General features: G+C 36.7%; 1 protein-coding gene across 1 annotated transcript in view; it reads left to right on the top strand.

The window, feature by feature from the left end:
- Positions 1 to 13,170, top strand: part of PLCH1 (phospholipase C eta 1) — a 254,453-nt gene that overhangs the window by 159,207 nt on the left and 82,076 nt on the right. Inside the window, exons 5-6 of the mRNA XM_065540098.1 lie at positions 82 to 209; positions 2,651 to 2,821. Of these exons, the coding sequence (XP_065396170.1) occupies positions 82 to 209; positions 2,651 to 2,821 (299 nt within the window). The remainder of the gene's footprint in view (positions 1 to 81; positions 210 to 2,650; positions 2,822 to 13,170) is intronic.

The raw sequence follows: 13,170 nt of genomic DNA, 5'->3' as shown, positions 1-13,170 counted from the left end.
AAATGTCCTTGCGAGTATTCTGAGAGAGCAGTTTTTAATTTTGATGAGAACACAGGTGTTTTCTTTGACCTTTGTGCACATGGGTGAAGCAGACCTTTGAGGAGGCTGATAAAAATGGTGATGGCTTGTTGAATATTGAAGAGATACATCAGCTGATGCATAAACTGAATGTTAATCTGCCCCGAAGAAAAGTCAGACAAATGTTTCAGGTAAGTTTTCACAGTTTCACTGGTCTTATATAAAATACCCAGAGGTTATTAATGTACTTAGGTATATTAAAGGGCTATTTTGTTTTGTTGGAAGATAATATATGTGCTCTGTACTGTTTTATTTTCCTTTGATGAAGAAACAATTTTGTTTCATCAAGTAAAAAGACTTTATAAATTTAACATGCATCCAAAATTTCACTTCCTAAAATGCTTTTTTGTTATTGTTGCTGTTTTCCTGACAAATAATGGAGGAAACTTGCTCGAGTCCCTTTGAGAGGACAGTAATACCTCAGTTGCCTACTTCGTGGTGCTGTTGTGAGGATCAGAATAAAGAATAAGTAACATGACAAAAAAAATAGCACTTGTCTGAAACCTCAAGAGCTCTGTATTTTGTTTCTGAGGAGTTCAAGATTTAGTATCCATGAGGATTAGGAGGGCAATTCACTCCTAGCATTTAGGGAGCTCTCCAGAATTTCATTCAACTCCTTGTTGGTTAGATGAAATGCTCTTTCCCTGTTGATAAGTCATTGAGAAAAATCCTTGGACCTAGACTTATTCTGTGGCATCCAGCTAGGACTGCATTTAGTCCTCACCTGAGTGCAGAAGTGAACTCTGTTAAGTCAGGGCAAAGACAATGTTAGGCTATTAGAAATTACTAGAGTATTAATTTATAAAAGGCTGTTATTTGAAGATAAGTCATGTGCGTAATCCATGTTTTACAATGATTTTCTATTCTAAGTGAGTAGGGAGGTGATACTCTGTACATGTAAAAATAAGCATAGGAGGGCAATATGATGTTTAATGTTTGTACTTGTTCTTAGAGGTGGTAAGAACAGAGACAACATGGGGTATGTGTTGCAACAATAAATGGAAGACAGAGGCTGGCTCTGTTCTGTGACTGTTTAAGGGTGGCCCTGTTCTTGGTTGGAGATGGTTTGCATTGTGGGAAACTGAGTCCCATTGCACTGGAGAACAGCATGAAAAAATGGGAAGAGGAGGAAGGAGTGAGATTTGCTCTATAGGGAACCTGAGAGATGGAGTGAGGGACTTAGGAGGGGAAATGAATTATCTTTAAACATATGGGAAGGTTGGCCATGTTTCTGGTATTCCCTGTCACCTGTCATCTCACTTTTTCCCTGCTGTGAGCCCCACCTCCTGTCTGTTCATTTGCACAGGAGCTGATCACAGCATGGAAGAGGTAGCTGCTAATTCAATGTAAGAGGCCAGTCCTAAAGAGGAGGGCAAAGTCTGTACCTATACAAATCATGATTTCTTGGGTAATTTTTGGAAGTAAAATTTGGAAGCATTTGTTCATAATTGACACAAGGTTAGCAAAATTTAAAAAATATTTTAATGATCACTTTGACTTTCAAAGCTTTGTTTAATACCATATAACAGTTGAGTGTACTTTACCAAATCCATGCGTTTCAAAATGCCCTTCATTCCCTGTCTGTTTTTGTTTAGTTAGAATTTTATTCACTTAGAATGAGGAAGAGCACATAAATGGGTCAGTTGCTCATTTTTTATCCCCAATAGTTTTGTGGTTTTATGAATAATTCAGCCAACCTGTAAGTAAGGCATATGATGAAAGATTTGTGCTCAAGAATTACTAGGAACAATTTTAACAAGAAATCAATCCAGATGGATCGTTTAGACTTTTCTATGGAGGGAAAGCAGGGAGTTACCAAGGATGCCCATGGCTTTAAGAGCATCAGCTCTACCTTTGGAGAATTAAGAGAGATTCTCTCATAGGTAAAAATTACTTTTGATTGGATTACACAGTTCAGAAACCGATGAGAGACTGGTATTTTTCTCATGTGTTAAATATATCTTCTTTTGTTCTTGATTAGTCTTGTTCAAGATTTCTCATTTTTATTGGTTCTTTAGAAATCAAGTTTTGGTTTTCTTTCTCACCTGTATGTTATAGCTGTTTGTTTTGTATTTATTACTTTTTGCTTTTGTTTATAATTTATTTCTGTCGCTTATTTTTTTCACATTTTTTGAGTTGAATTATTAATTTCTTTTTAAAATCTACTTTGCTCTCTAATAATTTAAGACTTCAAGTTTCATTCTAATGTTATTTTATAAGTTTTAATATGTAGTATATTTTTCACTTGTATATGTTTTATTTCCTATTTAGAATTGTATTGTTTCTACAGGTTTTTTTTTCTTTTTTTTTTTTTTTTTAGCTTTCTTTGTTGATTTATAAATTTACAGTGGTCAGAACAATTGGTTTGTGTGAGGTTGATTCCTTATAATTTATTGAAGGTTTCTGGCCAAATATGTGGTTGCTTTATAATGTTCCACGTGTGCTTGAAGAGAATGTGTGCTCACCACTTGGGATTTGTGTACTAACACTTTTATAGTAAATATTATTTCCCAGTACTGAATTTCCTATTTCTAACTTTCATATTGCTTTATTTTCTCTATGCCCTTTTCAGGAAGCTGACACAGATGAGAATCAGGGAACTTTGACATTTGAAGAGTTCTGTGTTTTTTACAAAATGATGTCTTTGAGACGAGACCTTTATTTGTTGCTTTTGAGCTACAGTGACAAGAAAGATCACCTAACTGTGGAAGAACTGGCTCAATTTTTGAAGGTGGAGCAAAAGGTATCTTTAGACTATTAAAATGAAAGTTTACTTAAAAGTACTCATGAAAGACGCAAGTCTTTCTTTTGGGGTTAAATGTACGTATACTTTGAATTTCACAAAGGGAGTAAATATCACTAGTTCACAAAAATCTATGAGTCATTTAAAACAGTTTCTAGCAGCTTTTAAGAGAAGAAGTGATAACTTGAACACTGGGTTATATAATTCTTAACCTTAAATGTATTGAGTACAGATATGCATATTTTCCCACAAAGAAATGAATGTTGTTAGTATTTTAATACATGGTAATGCTTTCTTTATACTAATACTATGATGTATTAATAATATTAGTTTAAATTTATACTATATATTAGTATAAATTAGTATTAGTATAAATTTAGTCAAATTTATTTATTTTAAATATAAATTTATATTTATACTAATAAAATAGCTAGATATTGCAACTGTGGCATAGTTCTTAACTACTATTGTAGTAGGTCATTTATAATTCTGATAGTAAATTGGCATTTGATCATGTGAAAAGGCTAAGGAAATTAGGTTCTGATTAGCAAAGATAATCTCTATGTTTAAAATAAGATATTTTAATCTTAATATTATATAGGCTGAATTACGGTCAGCAAAGCTAACTTCTCAGTCTGCTTTTTAAATATCTCCTCAAAGTCTGTTTCTCACTAAAGTAGAGGAATAAATGAATGTTTTATTCCAATTTTTTAACCTTTTATATCAGACTTCTTGAGAGGAGGCTTTGGTTTTGTGCAGTTGATGAGGTTTACTTTTAAATTTCTTAATGGACTAATTGTCTTTATATTAATAAAGAGCGACTGAACTCCTTTGTTCATTTTAAGTCAGTGTCATTTAGCTCTGTTGAAATCGTAAAAAGTCACCAAATATTTGGACTATAAAGTACAATAATCAGTAGAAATAATTCTTTCTACAGTACTCACACAAATAATCAGCCAGCTTGTGCTTGAACACTTTTCAATTTTTAAATAAGAGCTTTGAGATATTATTCACATACCATAAAATTCACCCTTTTAAAAGTATACGTTTAAGTGTTTTTTAGTGTGTCAACAGAGTTGTGCAACTATTGGCCGGGCATGGTGGCTCATGCCTGTAATCCTAGCACTTTGGGAGGCTGAGGCAGGTGGATCACCTGAGGTCAGGAGTTTGAGACAACCCTGGTCAACAGGGCGAAACCCCGTCTCTACTAAAAATACAAAAATTAGCTGGCTGTGGTGGCGAACCCCTGTAATCTCAGCTACTTGGGAGTCTGAGGCAGGGAGAATTGCTTGAACACAGGAGGTGGAGGTTGTAGTGAGCTGAGATCGTGCCACTGCACTCCAGCCTGGGCAACAGAGCGAGACTCCATCTCGAAAAAAATAAAATAAAATAGAATAAAGGGCTGGGCACGCTTGCTCACACTTGTAATCCTAGCACTTTGGGAGGCCACCAGGCGGGCGGATCACCTGAGGTTGGGAGTTCGATACCAGCTTGACCAACATGGAGAAAGCCGATCTCTACTAAAAATACAAAATTAATCAGGTGTGGTGGCCCATGCCTGTAATCCCAGCTATTCGGGAGACTGAGACAAAAGAATCGCTTGAACAAACCCAGGAGGCAGAGGCTGCGGTGAGCTGAGATAGTGCCATTGTACTCCAGCCTGGGCGACAAAAGAAAAAACTCCATCTCAAAAAAAAAAAAAAAAAGAAAGAAAAGAAAAAAGAGTTGCGCAACTATAACCACTATCTAATTTCAGAACATTTTCCGTACCCCAAAAAGAAGCCCCATACCTATTAGCAATTATTCCCCATTTCTCTCTCCCCTACAGGCTGTGGAAACTAATATTTCTGTCTCTATTGATTTGTCTGTTCTGGACATTTCATATAAAAGGAATCATTTATGTGACCTTTGTGATTGGCTTCTTTCATTTGGCATAATGTTTTCAAGATTCATTGATGTTGTGGCATTATCAGTATTTCATTTCTTCTTATTGCCAAATAATGTATCATTGTATGAATATACCACATTTTGTTTATATATTCATCAGTTGATGGAAATTTGGGTCATTTGCTTTTTGGGGGCTATGATGAATAATGCTGCTGTGAACATTCATGCACAAGGTTTTGTGTGGACATATGTTGTCAAGTCTCTTGAATATATATCTGAGTGGAAAAGTTGGGTCACATAGTTTGATCCCTTCTTTCAATCTGGATCTGGATATTGCAAGGACTTTATGTAAACCAGGATAAACTTCTACCACAGAGCCCCAGTGAATAATACACTGGATTAATATCTGAATATCAGAGAGAGATAAATTTCCACTAGCTCTTAAGAAGTATAGCTGACCAAAGATGTGCTGGATGACTTTGACAATTGTGTTTTCTTCCTTGAAGGTGTTAACAAGGATTTGAGATGCTATTAAGGAGATTGAAATATGGGTGGTGCTTGGATTAGTAAAATTTCAGATTAATTCATTTCCTTGTATGAATAGATACTATATTTCCTAGGTATTGTGCTAAGTTTTGGTAGTGGACAAAACCTACCCTCAGAAAGCTCAAAATAAAGAGCTTTTTTTGGAGACTTTATGATTTTGAGAGTCTATGATAAAAGGAAAGAGAATGGTAAGAAGTAAAACAACATGCTTTTTAAAGTTTACTGGATTTTTTCTTTTTGAGGTAGAATAAAATTTATTATAATTATCATGCTGTATTTTTTTTCTGGAAATGTTCTTTAGAAGAATTACCTTTGTAAAGATACTAAAAATATTAATTAGTAATACATTGTTAATATACTTGAAATCATGCTCACTTAGTTTTAGTGCTAATTTGAATTACATTGAATTTGTGAAGTGATTTTCATTTGAGAGTCAATTATTTTAACTTTCTTTAATTTTCTCCTACATAACCCAGAAAATTATGTTACACTTGGTGTAGTCTAAAACCTATTTGACATTCACAATTCGAGCTAGTAAATGCTGCTTATAGATTCATAAATGGCAAAAAGTCTCACTGATTCAAAATCTGCTCTTACTTATATTTACAAACATTTTTATAGCATTTAAATGCCATATTTGAATTTTTTAAATGTGAGATTAATTTGGTGATCAGTCTTCAGTGTTTTGCTTTAGCAAGAATGAAAAAAAGTACAAAGTATTTGGTAAACAAAATCCATGTATATGTTTTTTCTGAATTATTTACTTATTATTGAGCCATAGGATAAAATATTTTCATGGCTTTTGAAACATATCTCCATAATGCTATATAAAAGATTTGTTTCAGTTTATAATTAAGAAAGCAGTGAACAAATGATTAGTTATTAAATGGATCACTTTTAGTGCTAATATTGTAGGTATAGAATGTTAAGTTAATGTTGGTTTGATTAACATTTTTTGATAGCAGGGATGAATACTTTTCCATGTTTGTTTTTTAATTGTATTTTCTGAACTTTGAAAGACTCTTTAAAATACAGAAAAATCTGTATGAATTCTGTCCTGTTTTTCTGTTGTTTATTGCCTCTGTGTGTGTGTGAGAGAGAGAAAGAGAGAGAGAGAGAGAGAAAGAGAGACAGAGACAGACAGAGACAGAGACTGACAGGCAGACAGTAATTCCAGGTGGATATCTATTCTATTTAAATGCCATTAAAGAGCCAACCACTAGCACCACACTATTAGCTCTTATTTGAGAGGTGGCAGGCAATACCCAAGTAGGAACCAGTTTTAATGCCTTTCTTGATGTCTCTTTCAAACTCCCAAAGTTAAATGCATTAAACGTGTTTTCTGATAATGTGTTTCTCTTATCATCTTCATCAGTAATACTAATCACCTCTTTTCAAGCAGATTAACACTTCATTTGGCATGGAATTTTTAAAAATGACTAGACTGTGCGGTAGAATAGGAGTGAGCAGGACTGGATACACAGCCTTGCTTACCTTGCAACTTGATCGCATTAACTTTTCATCCTTGACTTTGTGAGTTATCAAATGCTTTTGGTAGTAATATTACCCTTGCAAGAGTAGAGTGAGAATTAAATGAGATGTGAGTGTAACTTCCTAGTGCATTGCCTGGTTTATTAGCTGCCCAGATCTAGCCATTTCCAAGGAACAATGTGAGACTCCTGGTGGGCAAGTATCCACACATGTACTTGACTCTAAAATTCCATAGGTGAGGAGAAGTGTCTTTTCCACACCCGTCACTAGGGTCATGGCAGAGGCACTTATGACAAAAGACCGATTAACAAGAGAAAAACATACAAATTAACTAATAAGTTTTTAATAACACAGAGGAGCCTTTGTAAGGCACTGAAGACCCAGAGAGTCAGGCAAACCTGTGTATTTCTTATGCTAGGTTTGATGAGGAGTGGACAGTCATGAAGCAATATGTTTAGAGGACAAGGTTATGATCTCATGGCAGTAAATGGGGAATTTAGCAAGGCGTGTTTGTTCAGACTCTTCTTGGCACCTCTGTGTCTTTGGCTCCCTTCCTCTGGGTATTGGGAAGGTGCTGGTGGTCTCTTGAATGAGGGTCATATGGTCTGCTTCAGGGGAAGCTCAGAAAATTCTTCCTAGGTTTTATGGGTGGAAGGGCTGGGGGGAAGGCCAGAGATACCTTTCCTTTTCTGCTGTTTTCACAAATGCCAGGGTGCTGTATTTTAGGGTACCATGTTCTAAATTGCATGAAATCTGTACATGATTAGAATTTTCTTCCAAATTACTTCTGCTTTACCCTCCCACTCCAAGTCTGTCATGGTGTGATATAATAAAATATACATTTGGTCTTTGTTCCAGTTTCCGGCACAGAGCTCCTAAAACTCTAAAGTATCTTTCATTATTTATAATGAGCCCCTTTTCACCATATCTGACTTCATGCTAATGAGGTAACTATTGTTGGGCTCCTGGATAGTTTCAGGATAGGAGCTGGTAGCCAGCGAAACCAACCATGTGATTAGATAACTTTCTAATACCTACTTAATATTTTACTTTACCTTATCATAATCACATACATTTTAGAAATAGCAGATTCACTTTTATGAATTTTGTTCTTGCTTTCTTAAGGATTAAACCAGATAGCGGTATTAGCAAAATGTTTTGTCAAAATTAGTTATTTTAAGTAGTTTGATAGTTTGGCAAAGGCAGAGATTCTTTATTAACAATGTTAGCTGTAGGACAGGTAGGAAAAGGGAATTGGGTAATAGAAATGTCTATATTTTCCCTTAGAGGATACGTTCTTTCTACATCTTTACTCCTCTGTGTCCCTCTCTTCTATAACTACTTCTTCATCCTTACTTGCAGAACTCTCATAGTGTGCTGGAAAGAACATTAGACCAGGTGTCCAAAACACCTGCATTCCACACACTGCAAGCTTTAGTGGTTGGATAATCAATCATGATTTGTTTCTGAGCCTTGGTTTCCTGAACCATGCAAAGGGAGCTGATACCTGCCTTTCCTATCTCAGTGTCAAATTGAACATTGCAATGACGAACAGGAAAGTCCTTTGCCCAAGATACTCAGAAGTGTGGCAATGTGAGGAATTAAAGTTAAAAGTATAAACTACTGACTTCAAATCCATTCAGGCTAGTGGAATTACCCCAGTTCATTTGAATAGCAATACCGGATGTCACTTGCTAAGGGGCATGTGTTTCTTCCCTCTTTTAGTTTTGTTGACATTCCGCCAGTAAATTTTAGTGAGGGAAAACAGAAGCCAGAATTCTGTGACATTTGTTCCTGGCAGATGATTAACTGTATCTAGTTTAATTTTCTAAATTAGCTTGAAGCTACTTACATATGAGCATGACTCAAAAGAAATTTATAAAAATATAAAAATAGTGATCATATATCAAGAGGTAAAAATCACAAAGGAACATTTTAATGTACTGAAACTTTGTTTATATGTGGTCCACTTTATTAAGCACCACAAAATTAAAGGATAGAGTAGGAAAATATTTGTAACATACAAAAGAGAGAAATAGTGAATTTCCTTAATATGGCACTTTCCTAGATCATTGAGAAAAAAAAAAAAAATGGAAAAATGAGTAAAACACTTGAAACCTATAAAAAATCATACAAAGTCAATAAACCTATGAAAATGTTCACCCTTTATTAGTAATTCAAAAATCTGAAATAAAACCAAGTTAGTTATTTCTTAGAGACAGGGTCTCTGTCGCCCAGGCTGGAGTGCGGTGGGTACGATCATGGATCATAAAACCTCCAACTCCTGAGCTCAAGCAATCTTCCTGCCTCAGCCTCCCAAGTGGCTGGGACTACAGGTGTGTGTCATCACACCCAACTAATTTTTAATAATCTGTTTTAGAGACAGGGTCTCACCATGCTATCTAGGCTAGGAGACTATTTATTTCCCCATTATATTAGTAAAGATTAAAAAATACACCACCAAACGTAGTGTCCATCTTTTCTATTTCTGGTGAAATTATAGAATTTTACAATCTATAACATTTAATATAATTTATACAACTTTGACCAAACCATTTTACTTTAATAATTCATCCTAAGGAAATAGCTGTGTATTTAAAAATTGTTATAAAGTTGTGCATTTCGACATTCTTATAAAATAGTGTAAAATTTATTTTATTAGCTTGGACACAATCTAACTGTGTAGAGTCATTAGTCAAGAGTTTTGTGAGGTTTTGAATTTCAAAACTGGATTTTCACAATGGTACAAATTTGAGGTAATTTGGTGATGTGTACGACAGTAATTCATTAGCTTCTGATAACACAAGATGGGTGTAGACACCAGGATATTCAACTTTCATAGGTTTACTCAGTTGTGAAATGAAATATCACTGCTGGCCACATATGCTGTCGAGGATTTTATGAAATCAAATATTGGCCTGTGGGTCAGATTTTTATTTTACTGAAGCTCTCAGAAGATTGCGTTTATGCCTTTGACAGCTCCAATTGCTGTTTGATTAGGACTTTCATTCTTAAAACATGGCTGTGCCAAGGGAATTCTATCTTTTATATCCATGAGGAAGTACCAGTACAGCCAGAAGTTATCTGGCTGAGATTTCTCTTTCTTCTCTTCCTTTCATCTACAGAAAAAGGATCACAGATATCCACTAATCTGTGATTCCAAAGTATTTACTAGATTTGATTGAGAGTTTTTGTTTTGTTTTGTTTTGCTTTGTTTCATTCCCCACCCACCCCAACCTCATATTTGCCAAACAGCCACCTACATCTCCTCCAGAGTTCCTATCCATTTCTTGGCACTGGAGTTGAGTGTTTTTTTGTTCCCTCCTTTTTAGTGTTTTGGTTCTGGAGTGACAATTTGATTTCATTTCCCCATCCCCTTGGCAACCTTTCTTAGCAAGCCCCTATGCTCTTTATATTTTTTTGTTTCTTATGGATTGAGGAGGAAGGAAGAGAAGGCAGGAATATTGAAGTGCCTTTATATAGTTGGAAAACCCTCCTAGGCCAGGCCCAGTGGCTTGCCCCTGTAATCCCAGCTACAGGGGCAGGCAGGAGGATCACTTGAGCCCTGGAGTTCAAGATCAGTCTGAACAATATAGTGAGACGCCTTCTCTTAAAAAAAAATTAGTTGGGTGTGGTGGCGCTTGCCCATGGTCCCAGCTACTTGTGGGGCGGAGGTGGGAGGATTGGTTGAGCCTGGGAGTTCGAGGCTGCAGTGAGCTAGGGTTGTGCCTGGGCCACAGAGCAAAACTCTGTCTCTAAAACGAAATAATTTAAAAAATTTAAAAATTTCTGCTAGCTGTTACCTAAGAGCAAAGGCTACCTTTTATAGTAAGTCAAAAGTAAGTTTCTGTTTATACAAATCTTTCATCTGAAATATGCATGTGGATAGTTAATTCCAAGAGGATTTTCAGAGATTTCCTGTTTCCCTGCTACAGGGCCCTCTCCTTATTGTAATCTGATATAGATCTATACATTACCCGCGTAGTAGCTCTGAAAATTGCACCTTTAGCCCTTTATTCTTTCTGCTAAAATGTTTCCTTGATCATTCTGATCCAATTATAGGAATCATGTGTGCCCTCTCCGTTCCTTACCCTTCATTGAATCCAGAATGGTTTGGTAAGAGTTCTGGTCATTATAATCATTCTAATCTCTCTCATGAGAAATAATTATAAAGTTTCCTTTGCTTATAACTATCCCATTCTGGTGATAATGTATCTTTATCTTTTTTGTACCTTTCTCATATAAAAGCAGTTCTTTGAGGTGTTTTTCTGAATTTCTGTATCATTTTTCTTTTTTCTTTTATTTTTACTTTTATTTATTTATTTTTTAGACAGGGTCTCGCTCTGTCACATAGGCTGGAATGCAGTGGTGCTGTCTTGGTTCACTGCAACCTCTAACTCCTGGGTTCAAGGATTCTCCTGCTTTAGCCTCCCGAGAAGCTGGGATTGTAGACGCCCGCCACCATACCCAGCTGATTTTTGTGTTTTTAGTAGAGACGGGGTTTCACCATGCTGACCAGGCTGACCTCGAACTCCTGACCTCAAGTGATCCACCCACCTTGGCCTCCCAAAGTGCTGGGAATACAGGCGTGAGCCACCACGCCTGGCTGATTTTTCTTAATTATTCACAATTAAAGCAGTTGAGAGATCATTCAGAGTAATTACATCTTGTAATATTTTTGCTGCATTGAATATATTTTCCAAATAATGTTTTCTGTGAAATCATCTATTCAAATGCTGTGAAATGTGTGGTTTCCTTTTAGGATGAATTAGAGGTAGCTAGTTTGAGGAGGTAAATAGTTACTGTAGTTGCCTTATTCAGTTGAATATGAAATGACCATTCATTTAGAGGTGTTTCTTCACTCCCTCTTGAAATTACCCCAAAATACAGTAAAGACAATCCCCCTGTGTAAAACCACAGATACAAAGAGAACAGGGGAGGAGCAACAACATTTTAAAACTTGTCTGATTTAAAGGAGACCCCAGAACACTGAAATTCAATCTCATAGAGTGAGAAGCCACGAAGCAACTCCATTGGCCCAGGGAAAGCCCCTGATAAGCTCAAAAATTGATGTTAGTTACATGATATTCATGAAAAGAGGAGAGGAGGGGTTGAAAACAAGCACTGGTTGAAAGTCTGTTTAAGATATGGTTAGCGCTTCAGATCTTCTCCCCCAAATCTTGTAGCAGGGCAACTGTCCCTTCTCTACCCTGGCATAAAACTGTATGTAAGAGGTAAGGGGGGCCATGCATGGTGGCTTACTCCTGTGATCCCAGTACTTTGGGAGGCTGAGGCAGGCAGATCACTTGAGGTCAGGAGTTTGAGACCAGCCTGGCCAACATGGTGAAACCCCGTCTCCACTAAAAATACAAAAAATTATCTGGGTATAGTGAAGCACGCTTGTAGTCCCAGCTACTTGGGAGGCTGAGGCGGGAGAACCACTTGAACCCTGGAGATGGAGGTTGCATTTGGCTGAGATTGTGCCACTGTACTCCAGCCTGGGCAACAGAGTGACACTCTGTCCAGAAAAAAAAAAAAAGAGGTAAGAGGATCTGATCTAAGTGATGCCACACATGGCTGAGTGTGGGTACTATATGGAAAACATGGGGATTATGAAGATGGCTATAATAACTGCCATATTCCCGTATTTACGTGTCTTTGCAATGCAACTTTGGCACTCCTTCCACCAAGAATTGAATTCGATTTTCCTGCTTCTTCAATCTGTGCCAGTTTATTGACTTGCTTTGATTAGTAAATTGTGGTAGGACTGATGTACAGGTTCTGGAGGCTAGGCCTCAGGGAGTCTTGAAGATTTCATCCTCACCCTGTTGGAACTGTGGAACTATCATGTGAGGAAACCAGGTGAGTTTCCTTGGGGATGAGAGACTACATAGAGAAAGAGGCTCAGCCAACAGTCAGCACCAACCACAGACATGTGGGTGAGGCCATCTTGTACCATCTGGCAAGTAACCAGATGCCTGTAGTCACATGAAGAACTCTAAATGAGAACAGCAGAATAACCATCCAGCTGAACCCAGTCTGACTTGCAACCCTACACAATTGTTATCAAATAAACAGTCATTGTTTTGAGTTTCTAGCTTATGGGGTGGTTTGTTTCACAGAAGCAGAGAATGAATGCAAGGATTAGTGACCATCTATGCATTGAGATGTGAAAACCATAGCCATCTTCCACTATTCAGTTCCCAGGTTTATAACCAAGGCTTACCAGTGTTTGAGAAATCCTCTACTATAAAGAACAGAGACTACTAAAGCAAATAAATAGAGACAAGAAACTTGGAGGAAACAGGTAATGCAAGGAGGAGGAAACTTTAAAAATTGTTGTTAATGTTATCAGAATGATTCAAATATTGTTGCCATAAAGCAAGAGCAAGATGCTATGACAGATTGGGCACAGTGGCTCATGC

Source organism: Macaca fascicularis, chromosome 2 (genome assembly GCF_037993035.2).
Source record: "Macaca fascicularis isolate 582-1 chromosome 2, T2T-MFA8v1.1".
In the NCBI taxonomy this organism is placed as follows: domain Eukaryota; kingdom Metazoa; phylum Chordata; class Mammalia; order Primates; family Cercopithecidae; genus Macaca; species Macaca fascicularis.
Note: the sequence above shows the minus strand (reverse complement) of the source record. Positions and strands in the feature narration are given on the sequence as shown.